At 28.9% G+C, this 22,289-nt stretch overlaps 5 protein-coding genes across 5 annotated transcripts in view; 2 read left to right on the top strand and 3 right to left on the bottom strand.

The window, feature by feature from the left end:
* Positions 1 to 3,957, bottom strand: part of LOC123267926 (protein max) — a 40,177-nt gene extending 36,220 nt beyond the window's left edge. Inside the window, exons 1-2 of the mRNA XM_044732816.1 lie at positions 3,911 to 3,957; positions 3,772 to 3,831 (exon numbers count right to left, since the gene is read on the bottom strand). Of these exons, the coding sequence (XP_044588751.1) occupies positions 3,772 to 3,831; positions 3,911 to 3,949 (99 nt within the window). The 5' untranslated portion in view covers positions 3,950 to 3,957. The remainder of the gene's footprint in view (positions 1 to 3,771; positions 3,832 to 3,910) is intronic.
* A 738-nt stretch (positions 3,958 to 4,695) lies between these two features.
* On the top strand, positions 4,696 to 7,488 carry LOC123267936. Its single transcript, XM_044732825.1, has 4 exons — positions 4,696 to 4,828; positions 6,838 to 6,937; positions 7,022 to 7,133; positions 7,241 to 7,488. Exons 2-4 carry the CDS (start codon positions 6,841 to 6,843, stop codon positions 7,431 to 7,433), a joined length of 402 nt encoding a protein of 133 aa, XP_044588760.1. The 5' UTR covers positions 4,696 to 4,828; positions 6,838 to 6,840; the 3' UTR covers positions 7,434 to 7,488.
* On the bottom strand, positions 5,523 to 6,732 carry LOC123258402. The gene is made up of 3 exons (XM_044718420.1): positions 6,438 to 6,732; positions 6,189 to 6,361; positions 5,523 to 5,996 (listed from the first exon to the last, which is right to left on the bottom strand). The coding sequence occupies exons 1-3, from the start codon at positions 6,730 to 6,732 to the stop codon at positions 5,691 to 5,693; spliced, it is 774 nt and encodes a 257-aa protein (XP_044574355.1). The 3' UTR covers positions 5,523 to 5,690.
* Positions 7,489 to 8,202: 714 nt separating the features above from the next.
* LOC123275460 (putative nuclease HARBI1) lies at positions 8,203 to 10,063 on the bottom strand. The gene is made up of 5 exons (XM_044743644.1): positions 9,834 to 10,063; positions 9,421 to 9,766; positions 8,973 to 9,303; positions 8,316 to 8,377; positions 8,203 to 8,232 (listed from the first exon to the last, which is right to left on the bottom strand). The coding sequence occupies exons 1-5, from the start codon at positions 10,061 to 10,063 to the stop codon at positions 8,203 to 8,205; spliced, it is 999 nt and encodes a 332-aa protein (XP_044599579.1).
* A 7,389-nt stretch (positions 10,064 to 17,452) lies between these two features.
* On the top strand, positions 17,453 to 19,322 carry LOC123275391. The gene is made up of 3 exons (XM_044743528.1): positions 17,453 to 17,589; positions 17,803 to 17,967; positions 18,034 to 19,322. The coding sequence occupies exons 1-3, from the start codon at positions 17,453 to 17,455 to the stop codon at positions 19,274 to 19,276; spliced, it is 1,545 nt and encodes a 514-aa protein (XP_044599463.1). The 3' UTR covers positions 19,277 to 19,322.
* The last annotated feature ends 2,967 nt before the right edge of the window (positions 19,323 to 22,289 follow it).

Genomic DNA, 22,289 nt, shown 5'->3' with positions numbered 1-22,289 from the left:
GAGTACATGTCCAACATATGGCGAGAGACACTGTGTCTCTATTCTCTAATCATATGTGCCAACATAACCTCCTCATATGTTTTAGCTCTATATTTTTCTGCTTATTGCTAAAGAGGAATAACACTTTTTGTGACCCATTGGTTAATAAAAGTTTCTTTTAACGCATTATGCAATATATTTCACAAAAAAAATTATTGGGTTTTAACAATTATTTAATATATCTCAAGTTTGAAAATTTTTTTAAAGCTTGCAGCCTGTTTATCGATTCTACGAGATTTTTATTACAAAATTTAGGGCGAATATTGTTATTTCGAAGTTGGCACTACTTATTAACCTGGTTATTCTACCATCAGTAGTTAGTATACTAAATATACTAAACTTAGCGCTCATAGATAGTTGGTATTTAGTTTAGAATTTCGACATACGACAGTAGGTAGAACCGCAAAACCATTACCACTGTATTTTAAAAATCTTAACTGTAGTGATGAAATAGGTTTATGAATAGTAAGGTGCAAAAAGGACCCAGTAGTTGAGCTTAATAATAAAATATATATGGAAATATCAAAAAAGAATTGTAACATATTTTTGTTTTTGTTTAATATTCAAAAATAATACTATCAATATATAATCTGTTCATTTAAAAATGAGAAATATTTGTATTTAATTTTTTATGAATGACAAAGCAAATTTTCAATTATAAATAAAAAACTCAATTTAAGACGTTCAATAATTTTCAACTACACAAATTTTTAGCTATAAAACTCATTAAATTTGCAGTAATTAATAAAAACCATAATGCTGATCACTCGTTTATAAACCTATTAGAGATGAGAGTGCTGTTAAAATTATACGGCCCCAGCTTGTTCAAGTTTTGGGTACCACTTTGAAAATCTGGAGGTATAGTTAGACGCTAAAATTTAATATAAAAATCATAGCTTATGTCTTTGCAAAAAATACGTATTTTTTAGAAAAGACTATTCATTAGGTGGTACAATGTTTTTTACTTAAAATGATGATATACCGGTTTTTTTTACTGATTGTTCGGTTTACGGTTTAGTATACGGTTAAGGTATACCTTTTTCATGAAAAAAAATAGCATCTATCGGCTAACTAAAATATAATTGTTCTGATATATAATTGAAAAAACTTACAGAAATTAATTATTGTATCATTGAATAATTATAACATGCGCATATTATTTATGATAAATATACGGATTTTGTATTTCAACAATTCTAAAAGTCTGTTCAAGTACTAGTCCTATTTTTATGAGTGTTCAAGTACTGGGTACTTTACCTTACGATACAAATTATATTATCAATAGAAGCTATTAAAAAATTCAAAAACAATACAAAGATATCACATTGGTCAGTCACGCTAGTCATTCAAAGTAAAAGTATTGTAATAATTTCGTTTGTTACTAAATTATTACAAAAATTCATGAATAAAAAATTATCTGAATTATTTAAGGGGTACATATTTGGAATTTAAAATTTTGATAAAATATGTGATTATGTCACTTAATATATTCTTGACAAAAAAGAGATATCCTACAAAAACAGTTTCACTGTAAACCGTCGCGCTTAAAGTACACGTTCAACTATTGTTACAAACTATAATGATTTGATTTTTACAAAACTATTAAATCAAAAAAAACCAAGTACAAAAAATTTTTTAGATTAAAAAAGCGCCAAAGACAGTAAATATTAAGGAAAAAAATTTAATGTACTTGGTGTGCATCATTCGAATACTTTGATTACCCACAGTTTTTCAAATTGATATTAGTAGTGTGAATTATAATGCACACCAAGTACATTAAATTTTTTTCCTTAATATTTACTGTCTTTGGCGCTTTTTTAATCTAAAAAATTTTTTGTACTTGGTTTTTTTTTTTTTGATTTAATAGTTTTTTGTAAAAATCAAATCATTATAGTTTGTAACAATAGTTGAACGTGTACTCGGCGCGACGGTTTACAGTGAAACTGTTTTTTGTAGGATTAGCATTTACCTTTCATCCATGTGATCATTCTAACTAATATTTATTGTATCTTTCAACGTGCAATTAATATAACATTCCTGCGGCTTTCTTCAAAAAATGAATAATAATTGACACGAAGAAAAAAATTTGAGATGAGCATTGAAAGTTTCAGTTAAAGTTATTGTAGGTCTCATAAGTGAAGTTGAAATCTGCCTAGCTCAAAGTGCAGCGAATTTTGCTGTTAATTAAAATTTCCTCCGTAATAAAACAATTCATCGGTTAGTGACTAGCAAAAATAAAATTTATGTTAATCTTTTAGTCCATTTACTGAATAGCTACATGTAAAGTAAGATTTTGGAAACGTTTTAATGACTTTTTAGCCGCTGCTAAAGAGACGATTGTTGTAAGAAAATATAATTATTAAGAAAGAAAAACATTTAAATCGGTTGACCTTGGAGGCCATCCCTGTGATTTCCTGTTTCTCTTGAGATTCTATCAAATTTTATATATGTAGGAAAAATATAAATTTTTTGACAATCATCACTCCTGCACTCCTATGTAAGGGAGGAATTTCGTAAGATCCTATTCGAAATGATTTCTACATTATAAACAAAAAGTTCTAACAAAAGTTCGAGGCTATAGAAACTATTGTTTAAAAATAAGAGATTTTCATTGTTAACGCATCCGCAATCCCTTTTGGATTGGAATTCGAGAAAATCCATTTTTAGCTGAACTTGACATCATACACAAAGATTTCCACCAAATATGGAGTCTGTAGAAGTTATAATTTATAAATTACAATTTTAGATTTTAAAACCCAGCCCCGCAATCCGTATCAGGAGTAGAATTTATTAAAATCCATTTTGAGATGATCTCTTCATAAGAAATAAAAGATTCCTACCAAATTTATAGTTTTTAGAACTTATATTTTGGAAATTAGGATTTTTTATTGTCAACACTCACTCCCGCGATCTTCATTGGAGGTGATTCGTTGTAAAATTCGCTCTTAGATCATTTCTATATCACATATAAAAGACTCCTACTCAATTTGGAGCATGTAGGAGCTATATTTTGAAAATCAAAATTTTTTTTTGTTAACACCCACTACCTCAATCCATATTTGGAGTAAGTTGTCACAAAATCCACTCTTAGATCATTTCTACCACATATATAGTAGATTCTTATCAAATCTAGAACCTATAAGAGCTATAGCTTGGAAATTGAAAATTTTCATTAACACCTACCCCCGCAATTAATATTTAGAGTAGGTTGTCATTAAATCCGCTCTTAGATCATTTCTACCTCATATGTAGCAGATTCTTACCAAATTTGAAGTTTATGGGAGCTATAGCTTGGAAATTAAAAATTTTTATTGTTAACACCCATCCCCGCAATCCCCTGTCGGGTGAGCTATCGTAAAATTTGTTCATAAATGATTTTATCATCACTTATAGAAAATTCCTACCAAATTTGGAGTCTGTAGGAGCTATAGTTGGAAAATTAAAAATTTTCATTGCTGACACCCACCCCACAACCCCCTGTGGGGTGATCTATCGTAAAATTCATTCATATACTATTTCTACATCTCTGACAGAAGATTCCTACCAAATTTGGAGTCGATAGGAGCTATAGTTTAAAAACGGGAATTTTTCATTGTTAACCTCTACATGACAAAAGTAATATTCCTACCAAATTTCAAGTTTTTAGGTCTGATGGTTCCCGAGATATTGTGATGAGTGACTATATAGATAGGAATCTTTTATAATAATATAGATAAACGGTGAAAGAAATACCTGAGAATAATATTGGGTATTATTAGAAGGTCTATGTCTGGAATCAGAATCATCACCATCCTGAAATGAAAAAAAAAAAAAAAAAAAATATTTACACTGACAAATACAGCTTACACATAGAACAAAATAATTGACTTACATCACTTTCAATATCAATATCACGATCGTCGTCGCTCATTATAAATTCTTTTTTGACATTAAATTAATAAGAAGTGAAAAAACTTAATACATTAAAATTTTAGCAATTTTCTGGTATGATCGAAAATTTTTACGTTGATTTAAATATACAAAAGATTTTTTGAAAAAAAAAAAAATAAATAAAAAAAACAAGAAAATTAAAATTGTTTCTCAATTTATTGATGTATGTAAACATCTCTATTTTGTCAAAACGAATATTTCGAACCAAGCAGCATTGTTTAAAGTTTTAATAACTTTTCTATTGACTCAAAAAAAAAAAATTAGGAAAAATTTAGACTTTTACTTTACTGAATATAATAAAAAAAAATTTTATAATAATGTATATTATATGAAAATATGAACAGCATTCACAATATAAGTTTTACAATTCAAGTGTAATGAAGGTTATAGATTACAAACATTTGTATATACTCTATACTAGCACAGATGACAATAGTTTTAATTTTTTGCTTCACTACATTCATATGTTATATGTATGTAAGTTACTAGTTTTTTATTTCCTACACCTGTAATGCATCTAGATGCATCCAGCAGGTGACGCTACCAGCCAGTGAAGTGCAAATTTAAATGTAATTTAGATTATTTTTAATTATTCTATTAATTCATAATTTAAATAGTGAAGACTGTCAAAATTAGAAAGTTTAAGTTCTGTATCATGGAATATTTATTATATAGAGTATATTTTGTTTCAAATAAATATAAGGGCCAGTTTTTCAATCAATGATTTCGCTAAAACAGTGATTTCAAAATTGCCAACTTAAGAAAATAAATCACTAATACTCTGAACTCGTATATTAAAATTATAAGAGTGTATATTCAAGTAGGTATGTTTACGAAAATAACATCAAAATAAGAAAAGGTTAAGAAACTTAAAAATTAATAAATAATTATTGAAAATTTTCTTTTTACACAAAATTGAGACACGAAAATATGGCGGTGTAAATTGCATTATTCCGTAAAGGATAAACTTGGTTTCCCAACAAATATATTATTTAATTGAAACAACTCAGCCTCTGCACAATGCAAAATGTAAAATGCTGTCACAAGATACATGTCTGGACACCACAGAACTTTTCCCCTTGAACCCACCCATAGGCACTGGCATAGTACAAAGGATTTGCTGCACTTTTACACCTTGCTCAGGTTGATTTCAATTGAAATGGAATTTTTTGTATGAATATTTTTAGTAGTCTTGTTATAATCATATATTTCTCTTAAGGATAGGAACCTAAAGGTAGCCCTGTTTAAATAAAATGATTTAGAACAAAGAAAAAGGATTTAAAATGATTAATAAATCAAATACTTTTTAATCCTTTTTCTTTGTTCTAAATCATTTTCTTTAATCAGGGAGTAGGAATTATATATGTCCCTTAAGGATAAGAGCCTTCATCTAGGAAGAGCAAGAGAAGCAGAATAGTTTGGTAGACTCGAGGCAGAAATCGTGGACTTGACGAGAGAACGAATTGACTACCATAACTACTTCTGCAAGCCCTACACAAACAAACCAGTACTTAAGAAGATAGGCCCAAAATTAAAAGCACGAGAAAAAATTCTACAGTTTAACAATAAATATTAGTTATTATTGCAGTATATTGTTATATCCAGTCATTCATTACTGTACAGTGCTTTAATACATTATTTGATGATTTATTATTTACTTTAAATAAGTTTTTATTTTTAAAAAATACCAAGTTATTGTGCAAATAAAACAAACATTAAAATTATTCGCTGTTAGAATCAGCAGGGAAATATTCTCCTTCCTGGATTTTCTCAAATAATAAATGTTCTCTTTGAATTTTAATTTTAAGTAATTCCATCTCATATTGATGTTTTTCAATAGCTTGCTCTTTTAATATAGCTGCAAGCTCATCTTTTGGAGACATATGTTTTTCTTGAAGGACGTTATCATACGGTTTGGCTGAAGTACTTTTATGTTTGTTGGCTTTTAATGGAGCACTTATTTTAGATTTTAAATTAGATGGATCGATTTTCGCCCAATCCCGAACTTGTTGGTTGCTCAGCAAATACTAATTAAGAAAAAAAAATGTTTAAAGCTTATATTTTTACTCATATCCTAACAGATAAACTAATTTAATTCAAGTTTGATCAGGTTAAAGGTATAAAGGTTATAAACTTTTACAAAAAAAGTATGTATTAAGTAATTCGTAATTTAAAATATTTAGAAATTTCTTTAAGGTCAATATGAAAGATATTATTACCTCAAAAACATCGTTTTCGGATCCCTCATCCTCCACATTAATGATATCCGCCACCGTGGATGAATCACCATCATTATCATACTTATTAATAAATCCTCGAACAGTTGCTTGATGTATGACACCCAAAACCGCATCCATCACCGGATCATTGTCAACACTTGTTTTCCCTCCTCCTGAAAACAATTGGGATAATTTAAATACAAATTTTATTATTATATCAAGAAAATTAAAAGAAAAAGTATAATTTACCTGTTTTCATAGCTTCTGCTTTCAGAGCACTTGAATATTTCCTGGCTTTGGTTTTGATATTCCTCCAAAACACTATGATACTGTCAGAAGGTTTTGGTTCATAACTTTCTGCATATTTTTCGGCAATAATTTTCCAAGTTGAATTTTTTTTTTTCGCGGAAACTTTGTCTGTAGCTTTATTCTCTAAAATTTCCTTGTATTCTGCAATTAATTTAATTAATAATAATTTTTGATCGTTGGACAAAATAGGTTGCCTAACAGTTTCTGAAGCATTGTTTTTATTAATTTTATTCATTTTAAGATAACAATTATAAATATTAAAAGTATAATTTGTTATTAATTATTTATCTCAATCAATTTTTTTGTATTTTATTTCTTTTATCTTTATTTGGGTTGCTAGGCAATGGATCGTTGCTTGTTATTGTTTAAAACAAAAAAGAGGATATTCAACAGAATACTGTATTCTGCACAATCAAGTAATCGAACAAAAATGGATAAGTGTAATTTTCTATTTTTTTTTTTTTAATTTAAAATATATTATTACTTTAAACTTAATTATAAACAATTATATTGTTTTTTAATAGTTACTCGTGAAATTGATTTTAAAATCCTCAACGAAAGATTCATTGCAAGCGAACATTTATTTGTCACCGATGATTGGGAAGATTTAAGTTATACCAGTCATTACGGATTATTGTGAGTTAATTTATAAATGAATTACTAAAATTATTAATTTTACCGGTTAATATTACGTAAAATCACTCCTAACTGCTGAAATTTTTTGTTTTTCAAATTTTTATTAGAAAAATTTCAAGTCAACTTGTTTTTTTGCGGCCTCCTATACCTCTAGAAGTAGTCGCTTTGAGAATTTGCACCTTATGCGAAGAATTTAACAGCTTAAAAGCTACATTTGATTTAAATGGAAATATACCGAATTGGCCCTATTGGGAAATGTTTTTTAATTATTGGACCGTAGTTCAAAATCGCGCCCAATGAAATAATAAAAAATGCATTAATTTATTAAATTAATTACTTACTTAAAAATGTTTGTTTAATGTTCTAATTTTGTTAAATTCTGATACTAAAAAATAAAAACAATTTTAAATACTGTTATTAATAAAAACTTACTAGTGAATTTAATATTTTCATTTAATCTTCATCGTAAATATTTGCAGAAATATGTAATTGATCTTGCTGAGCTAACGTAGCACACTAATGGGTAAGTGAGTACTCGCCAAAATGAATTCTTGCTTCCAAATTACCTTCTTCAAATCTATCGATACAGACTCTGAAAACAAATTATTTTGTTACTGTTGCAAATTAATTGTTCATTAGAAATAAATATTTTTACCTCTAGATTTTTTTCAATTATGATAGACAATGCAGTCATACGCTGTGCCCACGTCATGATACTTTTTTCTTCATTTTACAAAGCTTCGACTCACATTTGCAAGTCTTCTTTGACCAACTTATCTTCGACAGTGGTTGGATTAGAATAACTCGTCTCAAATTTCTACAGTAGTATATAATAATTGATGTTATGAAATTTATTGGATTGAGTGTTAAACTTTAATTAAGTTTTATGCATATAAGCAAACTAAATGTTAGCATTTATAGCAAATCAGCTATAGTTAACACAGTTAAAATACAAAAAAATAATAATTACCATTAACTTATGACCAGTAATAATAGTTATAAGTCCTTCCTCTAATTGTTCTACAGTACTTGCATCAATATTTTCATCACCACTGCAGTCAAGGCATGCTTAAATGTTCGGTTTGCCATCACTTATCACCTACAAACCATAAACAATTATACTCCACAATTAATATAATTTTAATAATTAAATAAATAAATATAATTGTTTACCTACAATACCACAGCACCAGGATCTATTCTATAATCAAAAATAGCAATAACGATGCCACGACCATCGTACTCTGGATATTTAATAAGAAATTAATTAATTCCAATTTCTTTTTCGGCACAAGGCCACACACAAGAAAATAACGCATAAAATTATACGGAGAAAAAGTAAAAAAATGAAAAATGGGATTGAAGGAGGACTCTTTTTAAATAATAATGATATTGATGATGTTGATGATCGGCCCCACAATCATAATAATGCTGCGCTCTATTTACTCTCACTCTTATAACTGTTTTATTACGTTAAATACTCTTTATATTTTACATTAAATATTATAATTTAAAGATAATCGTAATAGTCAAGTCAAGAGTTTTATTTGAAAACTTTATAGGCAATTTTATTCTTCGTGAGCAACAATCATCTATACATGATCGCGCTGATCTGTCAAATTTTTTCTCTCGTGTTTTTCTCTCGTATCTGTTTACACGTATACGTGTCTCTTTTGTTCCTTGTCTTAGCATTCAATTTTGTGCAATTAAACTGAAAAAAAAAAAAAATTATTAATTTAATTTTGAAGATACGATGTAATAAATTACGTAATTTATTAAAAAGTACTACTTACTTTTGAAAGTATCCATTCACTAATACATTTCTAATATTAGCATTACCAATTACAGGGTTTGCTACCTCAGGAATTTGGAGATATTCCTGAACAGAGACATTTCTAATTGGTAGTGGTTTTCCTTGTCGCGAAATATTATATAAAACTGCAGCAGCAATAATACAAGTTAATGTTTTTTCAATTTTTCTAAATCTTGTGCCTTGAATTATAGCAAATTTTCTCGACCAAACACCAAAGGTGCGTTCAATCGTGTTTCGGGTTCGGATTTGTGATTCGTTGTAAAGTTGCTCTGCCGGTCTTTGTGGATCTTGTAGTGGTGTCAATAAATAAGACAGATTTGGGTAGCCTGAGTCACCAAGTAGTAATGCATTTCCAAACTAATTATTCTCAAAACGATTATGAATTCTTGAATTGTTAAATATAGTTGAATCGTGAGCTGAACCTGGCCATCTTGCAACAATATCAATTATTTCTAGGCGTGCATTACATATTACTTGAACATTAATAGAAAAGTGTCCTTTTCGATTTCGAAAAATTTCAGCATCATCACCACCGAATGATTCAACTTTTACATGCTTGCAATCAATACAGCCTACGACCCTGATGAATCCGGCTGTTTGATAAAACTCAACTTGGTTTTGCAGAATTTCAACTGGAGTTGAAGGGAAATGTATAAATTCATCACTTAGACTTGCAATCATTTCAAGAAGACTGTCTATTATTTTGTGTGCACAACTTTTAGTTATTCCAAAAAAATCACCCACAGTAATTATAAAACTTCCAGTAGCACAAAATCGTAACAACAATAGTAATTGTGTCATTGGAGGAACTGCATCATTTCTTCATTAAAAACAGAACTTTAAATTCATTTCTAAAAATGAAAAATAATACATCATAATAGCTATACCTTTCTGTAAATAATTCAAAATGATGATTGAGACGATTGAACAACTGGAGTGTTGTATTTTTGTCGAAACGAAAACGATCTATAAACTGTTTATCGGTTAAAATGTTAAAATAATTTTGACCACCATGGTCTAAAACCTGTATTGGTAATTGTTCCTCGATTGGATTGTTATTTTCATCCGGCTCAGAGTCATCATCAGATGAAAATATAAAGTTCAATGCAGCGTCCATTATTTTTATTTATCCTTACTTTTTATTAATAAAATACTGATGACAGTTATTTATCAAAACAAATCTGAAGTTGTACACATTAAAATTAAATACGCACTTCAGAGTCTTTACTTGTGAACAATTTCATACCACTAGTAACTTTGATTTTTTTTGTTGGTAACTTTGAAATCACTGTTTTAGCGCAATCATCGATTGAAAAACTGGCCCTAAGTTATTATCGAGTACAAAGGGACATTGTAGTTGAGTTCTGAGAAACCTTAGGTACTTGAGATTCTGAGGAAAAGTCATAAAAGACACGTGTGAGAAAAATTCTATGATTCCTTGTTTCAACGGCTAAATAATAACGTAACCAATATGTGCCTAAAAATAAGATCGTTAAATAACATACTTTTGTTAAAATTGCTTTAATATAATATTGCGATGAAATATATAAAAATTAAATTAACAATTTATATCCTGTATCCAACTTATAAACAATTATTAATTAATGTTAAAAGAATAAGATTTTATAAAATAATATTATTAAATGATATTTATCTCTTACATTAACAATTAAACTATTTCATAATCTTAACAGATTATAGATTGATAGAAATAGTAATAAACTTAATCTAATTTGCAAAATACGAATATTAATGCAGTGCAATATATATAATTTATAAATAAATATATGTGAATATAATAGAAAATATTATATATTAGTGTGTGAAAATCATTTATATGTAGTAGAAATATGTGTACTTATATATGTACAAGAACGAATAAATGTATGGGAGTTATGGTGGGAGAAGAACGGAGCTTGAAGCTCATCGGAAAAACTATGTAACGACACTTCTCATTGAGAGCTTAGATTGCTAAGATCACGTCATTGTAAACCTCAATTTTATATTTTGAAGCTTTTTAATATTTTGTCAACTTGAATAATAAATTGAAACCAATTAAATAATTTTGATCAAAATTAAATAACGTCTAAATAGAATTCTTTTATTTAAAATGATTCCTTTCCCGCGCTGAAACCGAGTATTTTAATACTCCCGGGTGAAAGAACTACAGTAAGTAAAGTTTTCAATAAATAAAAATAACATCCACTAGATGGAAGCATAACACACCATAATATTTTTATGTTTTCATGGTCGGAAAAGTAGTGAGAATAATGGCTGCGTTCAAGTTTACTAAGTTCTTAGCAGATTTGAGCATATCTTGTAGCAACAACTTAAAACCTTAAAATAACAATATTATTTTTTTTTTAAATCTATAATAAAACAATGCAAGGTATATTTATTTGTGTGTTTAAAATTAATTTTTTTGGTAGATAAAGTCAGCCCTGCTCAGAACTTAGTAAACCTGAACGCAGCCAATATATCTTTTGTAGTGCTTTCATTACTTTTCTGGTTTTTACGTATAACATCAACCGACTACGTATGCATTACATACAATTGTGAGGGCTGTCTTATGTGTAAGTTTGCGTATTAAGGTAGTACTACCGTTACTACAGGTGTCAAATTAGTGCTTTGTGTAATTTGGCTTTAGTAGTATTTTTATTTGGCAACGCTGCGTAAAAGCTTAAGAGACAGAAATATATTCTGTTTCACTCAAAATATGAGTTCATTTGTGGAAATCTAGAGCTTACACATTTATTTATTTTAGTACTAATTATCAGTTGCATATGTCTATTTACCAAAATGTTTAAGTTAAATTTATTAAATTGCACAAAAAAAGTATTCCATTGGAAAAGTAAAAGAGTTACCGAAAAGATGTTTAAAAAAAAATCTGAAACAAGTCGCACTGGCAAAAGAATTAAGGTAGTACTGCCGGTTTTAGAATTGACGTTTAGAATTTGATGAAACTTGGCATATAGGTACATAATAATATCTTAATTTACCACTTAAATTTTTGGAGGCCTACCGAGAACTGAAAGAAAGATATTAATATTTACATATTTTTGCCTTTACCATTGATCCTTATGAAAAGTCACAGAGTTTATTTTATTTTACAAAACTAGACGTTCAGATTATTATAAAAATTAAGACAACGAGAGGAAAGAACGTCTAGAACATATTTAATAATAATCAGTGTGGTTTCAGAAAATATGAGAATATTTGTTAATAAACATTCAAAACTTATCTCTGTCTCTTTTTCTCCAACGCGATTTAGTATAGGGAAATTAAACCTACGTTAATCAAATAAGATTAGGTCTTGGGATTTGACTCTTGTGGTAACGGTAGTACTACCTGAAACGACAAACATACCGTATTGGTGTATGTTTGAATTTCGCGCGTGTCCTAATCTTTTTTGTGGCGTTGACACATTTAAATTGACTAGTGTACTTTTTTTCTCAATTATTCATTAATTATTCTAATCACAAACTCTGAGTTTATGAATTTATTTGCACACAATATTTAATAAATTTTTCTAATTTTTCTCTTTCTATTGATACCAATATTATAGAAATCTGAACGTCCAGTTTTATGAAATAAAATGAAGTCTGTGATTTCTCATAAAGATCAATGGTGAAGGCAAAAATTTATAAATATTAATGTCTTTTTTTTCAGTTCTCTATAGGCTTCCAAAAATTTTACTGCTTAATTATGATATTATAAAGTACCAATTTGCCAAGTTTCATTAAATTCTGAACGTCAATTCTAAAACCGGTAGTATTATCTTAAACTACAAATTACATAGGTTGATGCCTCCAGATGCATTCTGCAGGTGATACTACATGTCAGCGAAGCGCGAACTCAATTATAATTTAAACTATTTTGAAAAATTCATTGATTTATAATTTAAATTGGGAAAATTGTCCAAATTAGAAAGTTTAACGTTTTAAAATTTTATTATGTAGAGAATTTTTGTTGTAAATAAATATAATTTATGATCGATTAAATAGGGACATTGTAGTCGAGTTTCAAGAAACCTTAAGTTCTTGAAACTCTTTGAGAAAACGTCATGAAAGACACGTGTGAGAAAATTCTATGATCCTTTATAGGGACCGAGCGTCTAGACTGTCACGCCAACTGATGATAGAAATTGTAAGCTAATGGGCAAAAATTTTAATCTCTAATATGTGATTTAATGTTGATTTATTTTTTATTTAAATAAATTAATAAATTGTTCAAAATTTTTTTAACTGTAGAGTTTTGATATATGACGACATATATAAATATATCAAGTCGGAACCGTCAAATTGACAAACTTGTGAAATTTTATTATTTTTCGCTCAGTACTAGTGGTACTCCCCGAGTCAAAATTAAAAAACTAATTTCAGCCTCCAAATTCTACTCGAGGGTAAGGAGGCTGAAATCAGTTTTTTAGATTAACCCAAGCTGTACAGCGAAACCTTGATTTCAGCCTAAACTTGGTATTTTTGTCCACTTTTACCAAGTTTAGGTTGAAATTAGTATTACAGAACCCTAAAATGACCCTTCAAAGCCTACAGTTCGATCGAGAAGATCCTCATTGGTTTATATGAAATAGGTGAGAGGAAAGAAGGGAAAGGAGAAGGAATTTAAATAAAAATGGCTGCTGGGAGCGGGAAAAATTAAAAATTTTTATTTTTTTATTTATTCATTATCATTTTAATTTAAATAGATGAAATATAAATAAGTGTGAAGTTAATTAAGTATCGAATTAACGTGAAAATATGGTCCCCGATTCCTTATTGATTGAAAAGTTAAGGCGCTTGAAGCGCGAAATTTAAATTCCTAGTAATTTATAATTCTCATATAATTTATAAAATTCGCTATGTGAATTAACAAAAAAATTAGCATTAAAAAAAACATTTGATAAAAATGTTTTCTTTATTTTATTTTTTTTTGTTTTTATAATTTTTCTTTTTAGGTAGATTTCTATAGAAATATAACTATTGTAGCCGGTCTCATGTTGTAATTTTAGGAAAATTTTATCATAATATGTTTTATTTTATCGAGTAATGTCGAAAAATGGCATTGGCTCAAAAGTTTATATATGTATTTATGTATGTATATATATATATATATGTGATATAACGCGCCATGTCAGCAGGATTGCGCCCACAGTTCTCAACCGATCTTTATGAAATTTTGTGGGCTTATTCTGTGGATCAATACCAAGATCAAGTTCAAAGATGAGCAAAATCGGCCGGTTAGTTTACGAGTTGTGGGTGTTTGAAAATTTTTTTCACTTTCAAAAAATTTTGAATTTTGTATTTTTATGAAAATAATCTTCCAGATGTAAAAATAGATAAAATCTATCAAATTTATCTTAAATTTCATTTAATAACCTTCAATTTAAACTATTATTTGTCTAGTTTTGATGATTTTTTTAATTAATTCCGTGAATTTGAAAATTTTCAAAAATTTTTCAATGAACGTATTTCAGCCCTTTTTCTTTAAATAATTTTTAAGCCATAAAAGATAGCTTGAATTTATCAACTTTATGTCAAAATTCACATAATTATCTTCGATTTGAGCTATTATTCGTTACCTTTTGATACTTTTTCAATTTATTTCGGAGTTTGGAAAATTAAAAAAATCAAAAATAAATTAATTTTAGCTATTATCATCAAATGACTTTCGTCTGTTACAAATCCTATTTTTTAGGAAGATGTCTTTGAATATCTATTGGTTGTAGTCGGTCTCATATCATTATTTGCAAAAATATAATAAAAAATAAATTTTAGGACATTTTTGCCTTTTAATAACGTGTTTTTTTTTCAATATTCAAACAAGAAATCTACCTATCCATGTCGGGTATGGCCGAATGGCGTTTTTTATTTTAATTTTTACTTTTTTTTTGGAGTTTTTTAAAGGAGGCGGAGGGGGAGAGGATAAGGTATCACATCATATTTACATTCATTCATCTTAATTAAGTTTAACGCTTGCCTTATAAATAATTTTCTAGAAACGCACGCATAAAACGATTTTGTTGAAATAACAAAAGACGGGATAACTGAAAAATTTGTTCCGGTAAAAAATGAGTGTAGTTATAGCAACAAATCCATTAGTTGCATTAACAAAATGTTTCAACTTGTACTAACAAACCAATTTGTTAATTCACAAAATCAATTTGTTGCCCTAACGAAATCATTTTGTTGCTGTCATAAAATGACTTTGTTGCTGTTACAAAATGATTTTGTTGCAATAACAAAACTAATTTGTTGCTTAAATATTTTCCAAATCAGCTGTAGCTGATTATAGCATATTTTTTAAATCCACAGATTCGGTAGAATCTGGCGCCAAGTTCCGTTCAAATCCGTTGTAAACGGAGCGCTAGACTACCGACTATGTTTACTGTAAGCAGAACGGAATTTTGAGGTTGCAAAATTTTATTTAATTCTACGGTACTTCTTGTTCCTAAATTTTATATTATAACAGTAATTCATGCTTTATTTTACTGATATTAATTAATTATATTCAATTATAATAATTAATCTACTTGAAATTATTAAATTTTATCAGCACAAACTATAGCAAGCTCAAAAATTTCGATCCTGACTTTTTTTCTATGTAAAAAGTGACATGCTCCCTGATAGCCACGCTTTGATTAAAAGTAGTTGCATTTCAGCAGTTACAGTTAACTTGACATCAAGTTTGCCGTAAATTTTTATAGTACAATAGTTGTAAACAAATTGAATGCAATTTACAGCCCCAATTTGAATACAAGTTAACACCGAACTTTTAGTTAAATTGTACTACAATTTTACTACAACTTGAATAAAATACTTGTACTGCAAGTCTTGACGTCAAATTGCACTGTAACTTGTAGACAACTTAAGTAAAAACGTTTGGTTTGCAACTTTTTTCATCAAGTTGGCTACAAATTTCGGCAGTAGATTGAATAAAAGTTTAAGTTAAGATGGCTATCAGGGCTACAGACTAAATAATTCGAGAATGCATGGTAATCTTCCAATAGATGGGAAACTACAGTTAAAAAAATTCATTTTACAGCTTACATATACATCCGCCAGGGTGCGCTGGAATTGTTTTTACATAAACTGTAGCTTCAAGAGGATAGTTTGCTATAAAAAATGCAGCCAACGCGAGATTTAAGTTGGTACCAATTGTAAATTTTTATTATAATTACAAAAAATACTAAAATCCGAACAAAAACAGTTTCACTGTAAAAAAAAATCGCGCCAAGTCCACGTTCATAAGACTATTAAGAAAAAAAAATTTCTTATTTCTTTACAAAAAGATAAAATAAAAAAATTAAAAAATCCAAGTAACCGATATGATTGTATTTGATTTTCGGAAATTAAAAAAAATTTTATTGTAAATTTGAAAATTAAAAAAAAATTTTGGAACGTACTTGGTGTGCGTCATTGTGTATTTCAATTTTTTTAAAGTCCTAGTAAATAGATTTTACGAATTTCATTAAAAGTAAAATATTTTGCAACCACGCACACTAAATATGTTCCAAAATTTTTGTTTGACTCGGGCGAGCATTAGCTTCACAAATGAGGAGAAGAAGGAGTCCCACACATCATGCGATCATTTTTTAAGTACGAAATGATAAATATCGAAGTCTAAATTTTTAATTATTATCTTTTAACATTTCGACATTCACATAGCGAATATTACTGTTTGAAATAGTATTTTCGCCACGTAAATAATAAATTCTAGCATTTAAAATGATAAATATTATAAAGTGATCATTTAAATCACGATTTTACTGTTTAAAATGATAATTTTTTTCAGTAGATCATTACTTATTATAAATCGACTAAAGTAAAAGCCCCAATTATTGACAGGGGTCTAAATATTGATATCCCTAAATTATTTTTAAATATATTTAATTATCTATAATAAGAATATATATCGGAACTTTTGAAAAATTTTGCTATATTTCGACTCAGCTCATCAAGCGGATTCAGAAAATGCATATGGTTCAAAAGTTATTTATATATGTATGTATTTATATTTATATTAGGGTGCTTTACAGTCGACGCTCTCTGTATTGGACCTCTCTGTATTTGACCGCTCTCTGTATTTGACCACATTCTTCCTCTGTATTTGACGATTTTACACAGCTCTTATGGACAAGGACGAGTCAAATACAGAGAATGGTCCTGTACGCGCGAGTCAAATACAAAGAGCGTTGACTGACTCTTTGTATTTGATAATAATATAGTTATTTAATGCATAAAAGATTATTTCGGTAAGCTAAATTTCATTAAATCACTAGTAAAAACTTGTTAAGTTTTCTGAAAGTACAGTCTCGAACAAAATTAATCCTTCTCAAGTCACGTACTATAGTATTCGCTGTGAGTGAAGCCATGGTAGGGGAACTTAAATCGACCGAAGCGTTCGCAGTGGTAACTTTCAGCATCACGGGAGGCTGTTATTACTAAAATTCTAAGCAAGTACACGTAAAATTATTTATTTTGTTTTAATTATATAAATTAAAAAAAAAATGAGACACCAAAGTTGTTGTGTTGTAAATTGTAAAAATACCAGCAGAAAGAGTAAGTGCAAATTTTATAAATTTCCGACTGCTCAATGGAAAATAAATCAACGGAATCAGTGGATAGCTGCAGTTAAAAGGCTGAAGTAAGTAGTACTATAACCTTAATTTTATCAATAACAATAATTCAAAGAATTGCAAACCTTTCCAAAATGTTTAAGTTTAGTAAAAGTTAATAATTGTGTAGGGATTCTGTGATGAAAAAAATCTTATATATAATAAATGCTTAAATTTAAATAAATAAAAAAAAAAAGATTTCACATACTGTTCTACCATTTTGTAAACACGTGATTTTTTAGCGCTGATGGATCGCAGTGGGTTCCCAAGCCATACGATTGTATTTGTAGTGATCATTTTATTGGAGGTAAAAAATCAGAAGAGGAGCTAAGTCCTGGCTACATTCCAACTATATTTCCTTCAATTTACAAGTCTTCAAAAGTAAATGAATCCTCTGCGTTAGACAGGTAAGAATTATTTGGTAAAACTTAATCAATATGAACGACTTAGCAATGATAATTTCATATTTTCAGATACAAGCGAGTAATGAATCGGCGGATGAAAGCAAAATTACCTTCAACATCAAATGCTGAGTTCAATGTTATAGAATCGGTAGAAGTGTTGATTGAAAATCCTCCAGTAGTGTCTTTAAAAGTTGACCAAGAGTGTCAAGTTGATTTTTACTCGAACTCTGATATTAATTCTCAAACGTTTACTTGCAATCGTTATATCAAAGACGATTTATGTCATGCTGAAACTCAGACGGAAATCGTTGAAGATACTAGGTCGATAAAAAGTCATATTGGTAATAAAAAATTTGAGGACAAAGAATGTGGTACTCCTGAAAAAACGTTTGTTGAAAAAGAAAGTCAAGCGGATGGTAAACATTTTAATGGATTCATATCGGTGACAAAGGATCAAGAAATCATTGATCTGGCAGGGGTATCATTCGATAATTTTGATTTCTTGTTGACAAGAATGTCTACGCGAAAAAAGTACATTGTACCGAAGAAAGGTCGACTATTAATTTTTTTAATGAAAATGAAAACTGGATTAACATTTTCAGCACTTGGTGCACTGTTCAGTGTTCACAGAACAACAATTTCTACAATTTTTTATGAAACTTTGCAACTACTGGCTAGTGCAACCAGAAATTTAGTATTTTGGCCAGATATTGACGCTGTACAAGAAACTATGCCTGACTGCTTTCTACCTGATTACAGTAACACCAGAGTTATAATTGATTGCACAGAATTTCGAATTGATATCCCTAAAAGTGTCGACAATCGTGTTTTTACATACTCCCAATACAAAAGGAACTTCACGGCCAAAGTTCTAATTGGTATAACTCCTGGAGGTTTTATTTCCTTAAGATCTGACGTAGCTGGAGGACGGAAATCGGATTCTCAACTTACAATTGAGTCAGGGCTGTTAGATCTATTAGAAGACGGTGACATTGTTTTGGCTGACAAAGGTTTTCCAGAAATAAAAACAGTAATTGACGCAAGCGGTAAAAAAGTACAAATGGTTATGCCGCCTTTCCTTGAGAAAAAAAATGAATTTTCAACAGAAGAAACTCAACAAACATACAGTGTAGCAAGAGTTAGGATTCACGTTGAAAGAGTCATGCAACGATTACGGACTTATCAAATATTGCATAAAATTCCTCAGCACTTGTTTCATTGCATAGACGATATTTTGCACACTTGTTGTGTTTTGGTAAATTTACAGCCTCCAATTATTTCTAATAAAGAAGATGCTGAAAATGAGAGATAGAAAATATTTAATTATTCAGCAAAATTGTATTTATTTTATGGTATTTTATGACATACAAAATTAATTTTTCAAGATATTGTAAATACATTGTAAGTTTGTTAATAAATAATCAGTTTAAGTTTTTGTAATAAACAATAAAATTCTTTTAAAGTTATTTATAACTTCCATATTAGTAACGAATATTAAAACTCTTTTAAATTGGCATTATTATAATGAACAATAACACTCTTTACTTAACTTAATAAATATTGCATTTTAAATAACGAATAAATTTCTTTACTTAACTTTCTAATAATTGACTTGTTAGTAACAATGACAACAATCCTTATTTCTACGTAGTTATGTTTTATAAAAAATAAATTATTATTATTTAAAAATATTCTCAATATCACTTCCAGTGAAGCTTCGTTTCTCCAATGCAATCTCATTTTCCTCATTACTATCTAAATTATCAGTATTATCACCTTTGTTATAGTTATTTTCTTTATCACTGCTTTCGGTAGTTAAGGTCGCGTACAAAGCTGGCAAATAATGTTCAAAATAGAATTTTTCGCTTTTTAAAATCGAAGTTTTTAAAAAATCTTCGTCTCTATGAACTTCAATCAAGAAACTGCCATCTTCAACAGGTGAATAGATGAAGAAATCACAAACGTTCATACCACTGACGTACATTTGAACTTGAACTTGTGTATAATAAATATCAGTCTTTTTAAGTTGCAACTTATTATCAATTAATTGTAAATACTTAACATTACTCGAATTATCAACAATATTGATTATCGGTTTCTTCTGGCAGGAACTCGGACATTTAAATTCAACTATTTTAGAAATAGAGCCATCATCAGTGACAACGCCATCCAGGCTTGCACAAAGCCAAGGCTGAAATTTGCTAACCAATACTCCAACCCGTTTAACAATACAATTTGTCAATTTTTGGTATTTATCTTTGGCATGAGTTTCCATTTTTAAACCGTATCTAGTTGAAGCGCTGTCAATTTTACTAGGATTTAACATGTCTGAAACTAAAGCTTCAACTGGTTTTCTACTTAATACTTTAATATTATGAACGTTAGAACTTGCAGAAATTCGTAACCGTCGAGCTTTGAACCAATTATTACTAGAAGACTGCTTAACTGTTTGACAAGACAAATTGACGATTTCCTGTTCTGATAATTGCACATTTTTTAGGTAAAACTCTCGTATTTCATTATCCATGTCATATTCACTTTTGTAAATAAAATATTCCTCTTGGAAAATTAATAAATTATCGATACACACAGCGCATTCTTCTTTCTCCAAATTTAATTCGACTTGTGCTAATAAAGAATTCATAACATTTCTCACTGTATGTTTATTATTTTCTTTCAACTGCGCTTGCATTATTAGTTTTAAGGGTGAATCAACTTTCAATTCAGTGATTGAAACTTTTTGAGGTTCATGTAATTGGGTATATTTGTGTGGTATCATTTTTTTGAAATATTCTCCTTTGGAATATTTTTTTTTTGTAAATTGACGTGCGCTCGTCTTGCCCCACTGTTGCTCATGACTGGTTTTTGAAGCGCTTTCCTCATTGTTAATAAAATAAATTAACGCCGCGACGTGTTTGCACTTTTTACTCTGATTATATACACAATTACAGTGTACATCCGTCACATAGCGTTCAGAATTTATCTAAAACAAAATAATAGAAAAACCTGTTAATTAAAATCCTCTAATGATATTTACCATGACGAAATAAATGATCAAATTTCAAATTACGGTCAATGAAGTAATGTAAGGTGTACTGTGGACCGAGGCTTGTCGAATAATCCTAGATTTTATTAAAAAACTGTCATTGTTCCGCCTGTGTTCCTCGACGTCCCTTACATGCTCTGCAATTGCAAGATTTTTGCCCTTGGTGACTGTTGCTGGCTGAAATTCTATTTTGTGAGTGATCGACTGAAATCCGGTTTTTATTATTATATCCATGGCTCCTTTGTTACTGAAAAAAAATAAAAAATTACATTAATTAAATTAATATTCATACATTCCATTGAGATAACTGTTTAATTATTTATTTTTCAATTTGATTTTTTCCTTAGTATTATTTTTTGACTTTGATGTGAATTTCAAACAACTTAACCTATATGTTTACTGCATTCTTATTCATTTTTTATCATTATACTTACTTGTTGTTGATTCGTTTAACTCAAAAACAAAACTTCAATTACTATTAAATTGTCATATTTTTTTTATAACTTTTTTTTCTCACTATTTTTTATAGTATTTATTTATTTTTATGTATCTTACTATTGACATACGTGCTCTGACAGCCTCCCGTAGTTCATATTATGTCTGGCGCTGCAGTCACACTCATAGCGAATAGCTATATATATGCATTATGAGATGAAACTCAGTGAACGGACTGTACACCCTATACTTCCTTAAAGACAATGGTCGATTAACTCATGAGCAACGTGTCTTCAATTTTAGACACTCTTCTACACGCGTACACGTAGAACAAACGTTTGGTTTGTTACGAGCAAAATTTCGGCGCTTGATACGATTTGATAATCTTCGATTAGATATAATTGTTAAGAGTATAATGGCAGCATGCTTTTTGCATAATATATGTATATTAAGTGATAATGAGAATGACTCTGAAGATGAAGATATCAATGAAAATGATAATGCTGATGAAAGGCGAAATATGGAGAATGAATTCTTAAGATGAGTTATTGAATTTTGGGGATAGACGAATGTTTATTTTTACTGAAATGTTCGGAGAAAATATTTCAAATTAAATATTTTTGAATTTTGGTTAATTGTCTTGATAGTTTTAAAAATAACCTATGTAAATTATTTTTTTTTATTCTTTAATTTGGAGGAAAATTATTTGGTCCTTTTAGTAGAAAAAAAAATACTTTAATTCTGTGAATCAATAAAAATTAAATTTCTTACCTTGAAAAATAAATAAATCTGTGTCAATTTAATTGTCTCTCACATTTTTTAATTAAATAAATAAAATTGAAAC

Source organism: Cotesia glomerata, linkage group LG1, assembly GCF_020080835.1.
Source record: "Cotesia glomerata isolate CgM1 linkage group LG1, MPM_Cglom_v2.3, whole genome shotgun sequence".
NCBI classification, from domain to species: domain Eukaryota; kingdom Metazoa; phylum Arthropoda; class Insecta; order Hymenoptera; family Braconidae; genus Cotesia; species Cotesia glomerata.
The sequence above is the reverse complement of the archived record's forward strand: the minus strand, read 5'-3'. Positions and strand labels throughout refer to the sequence as shown.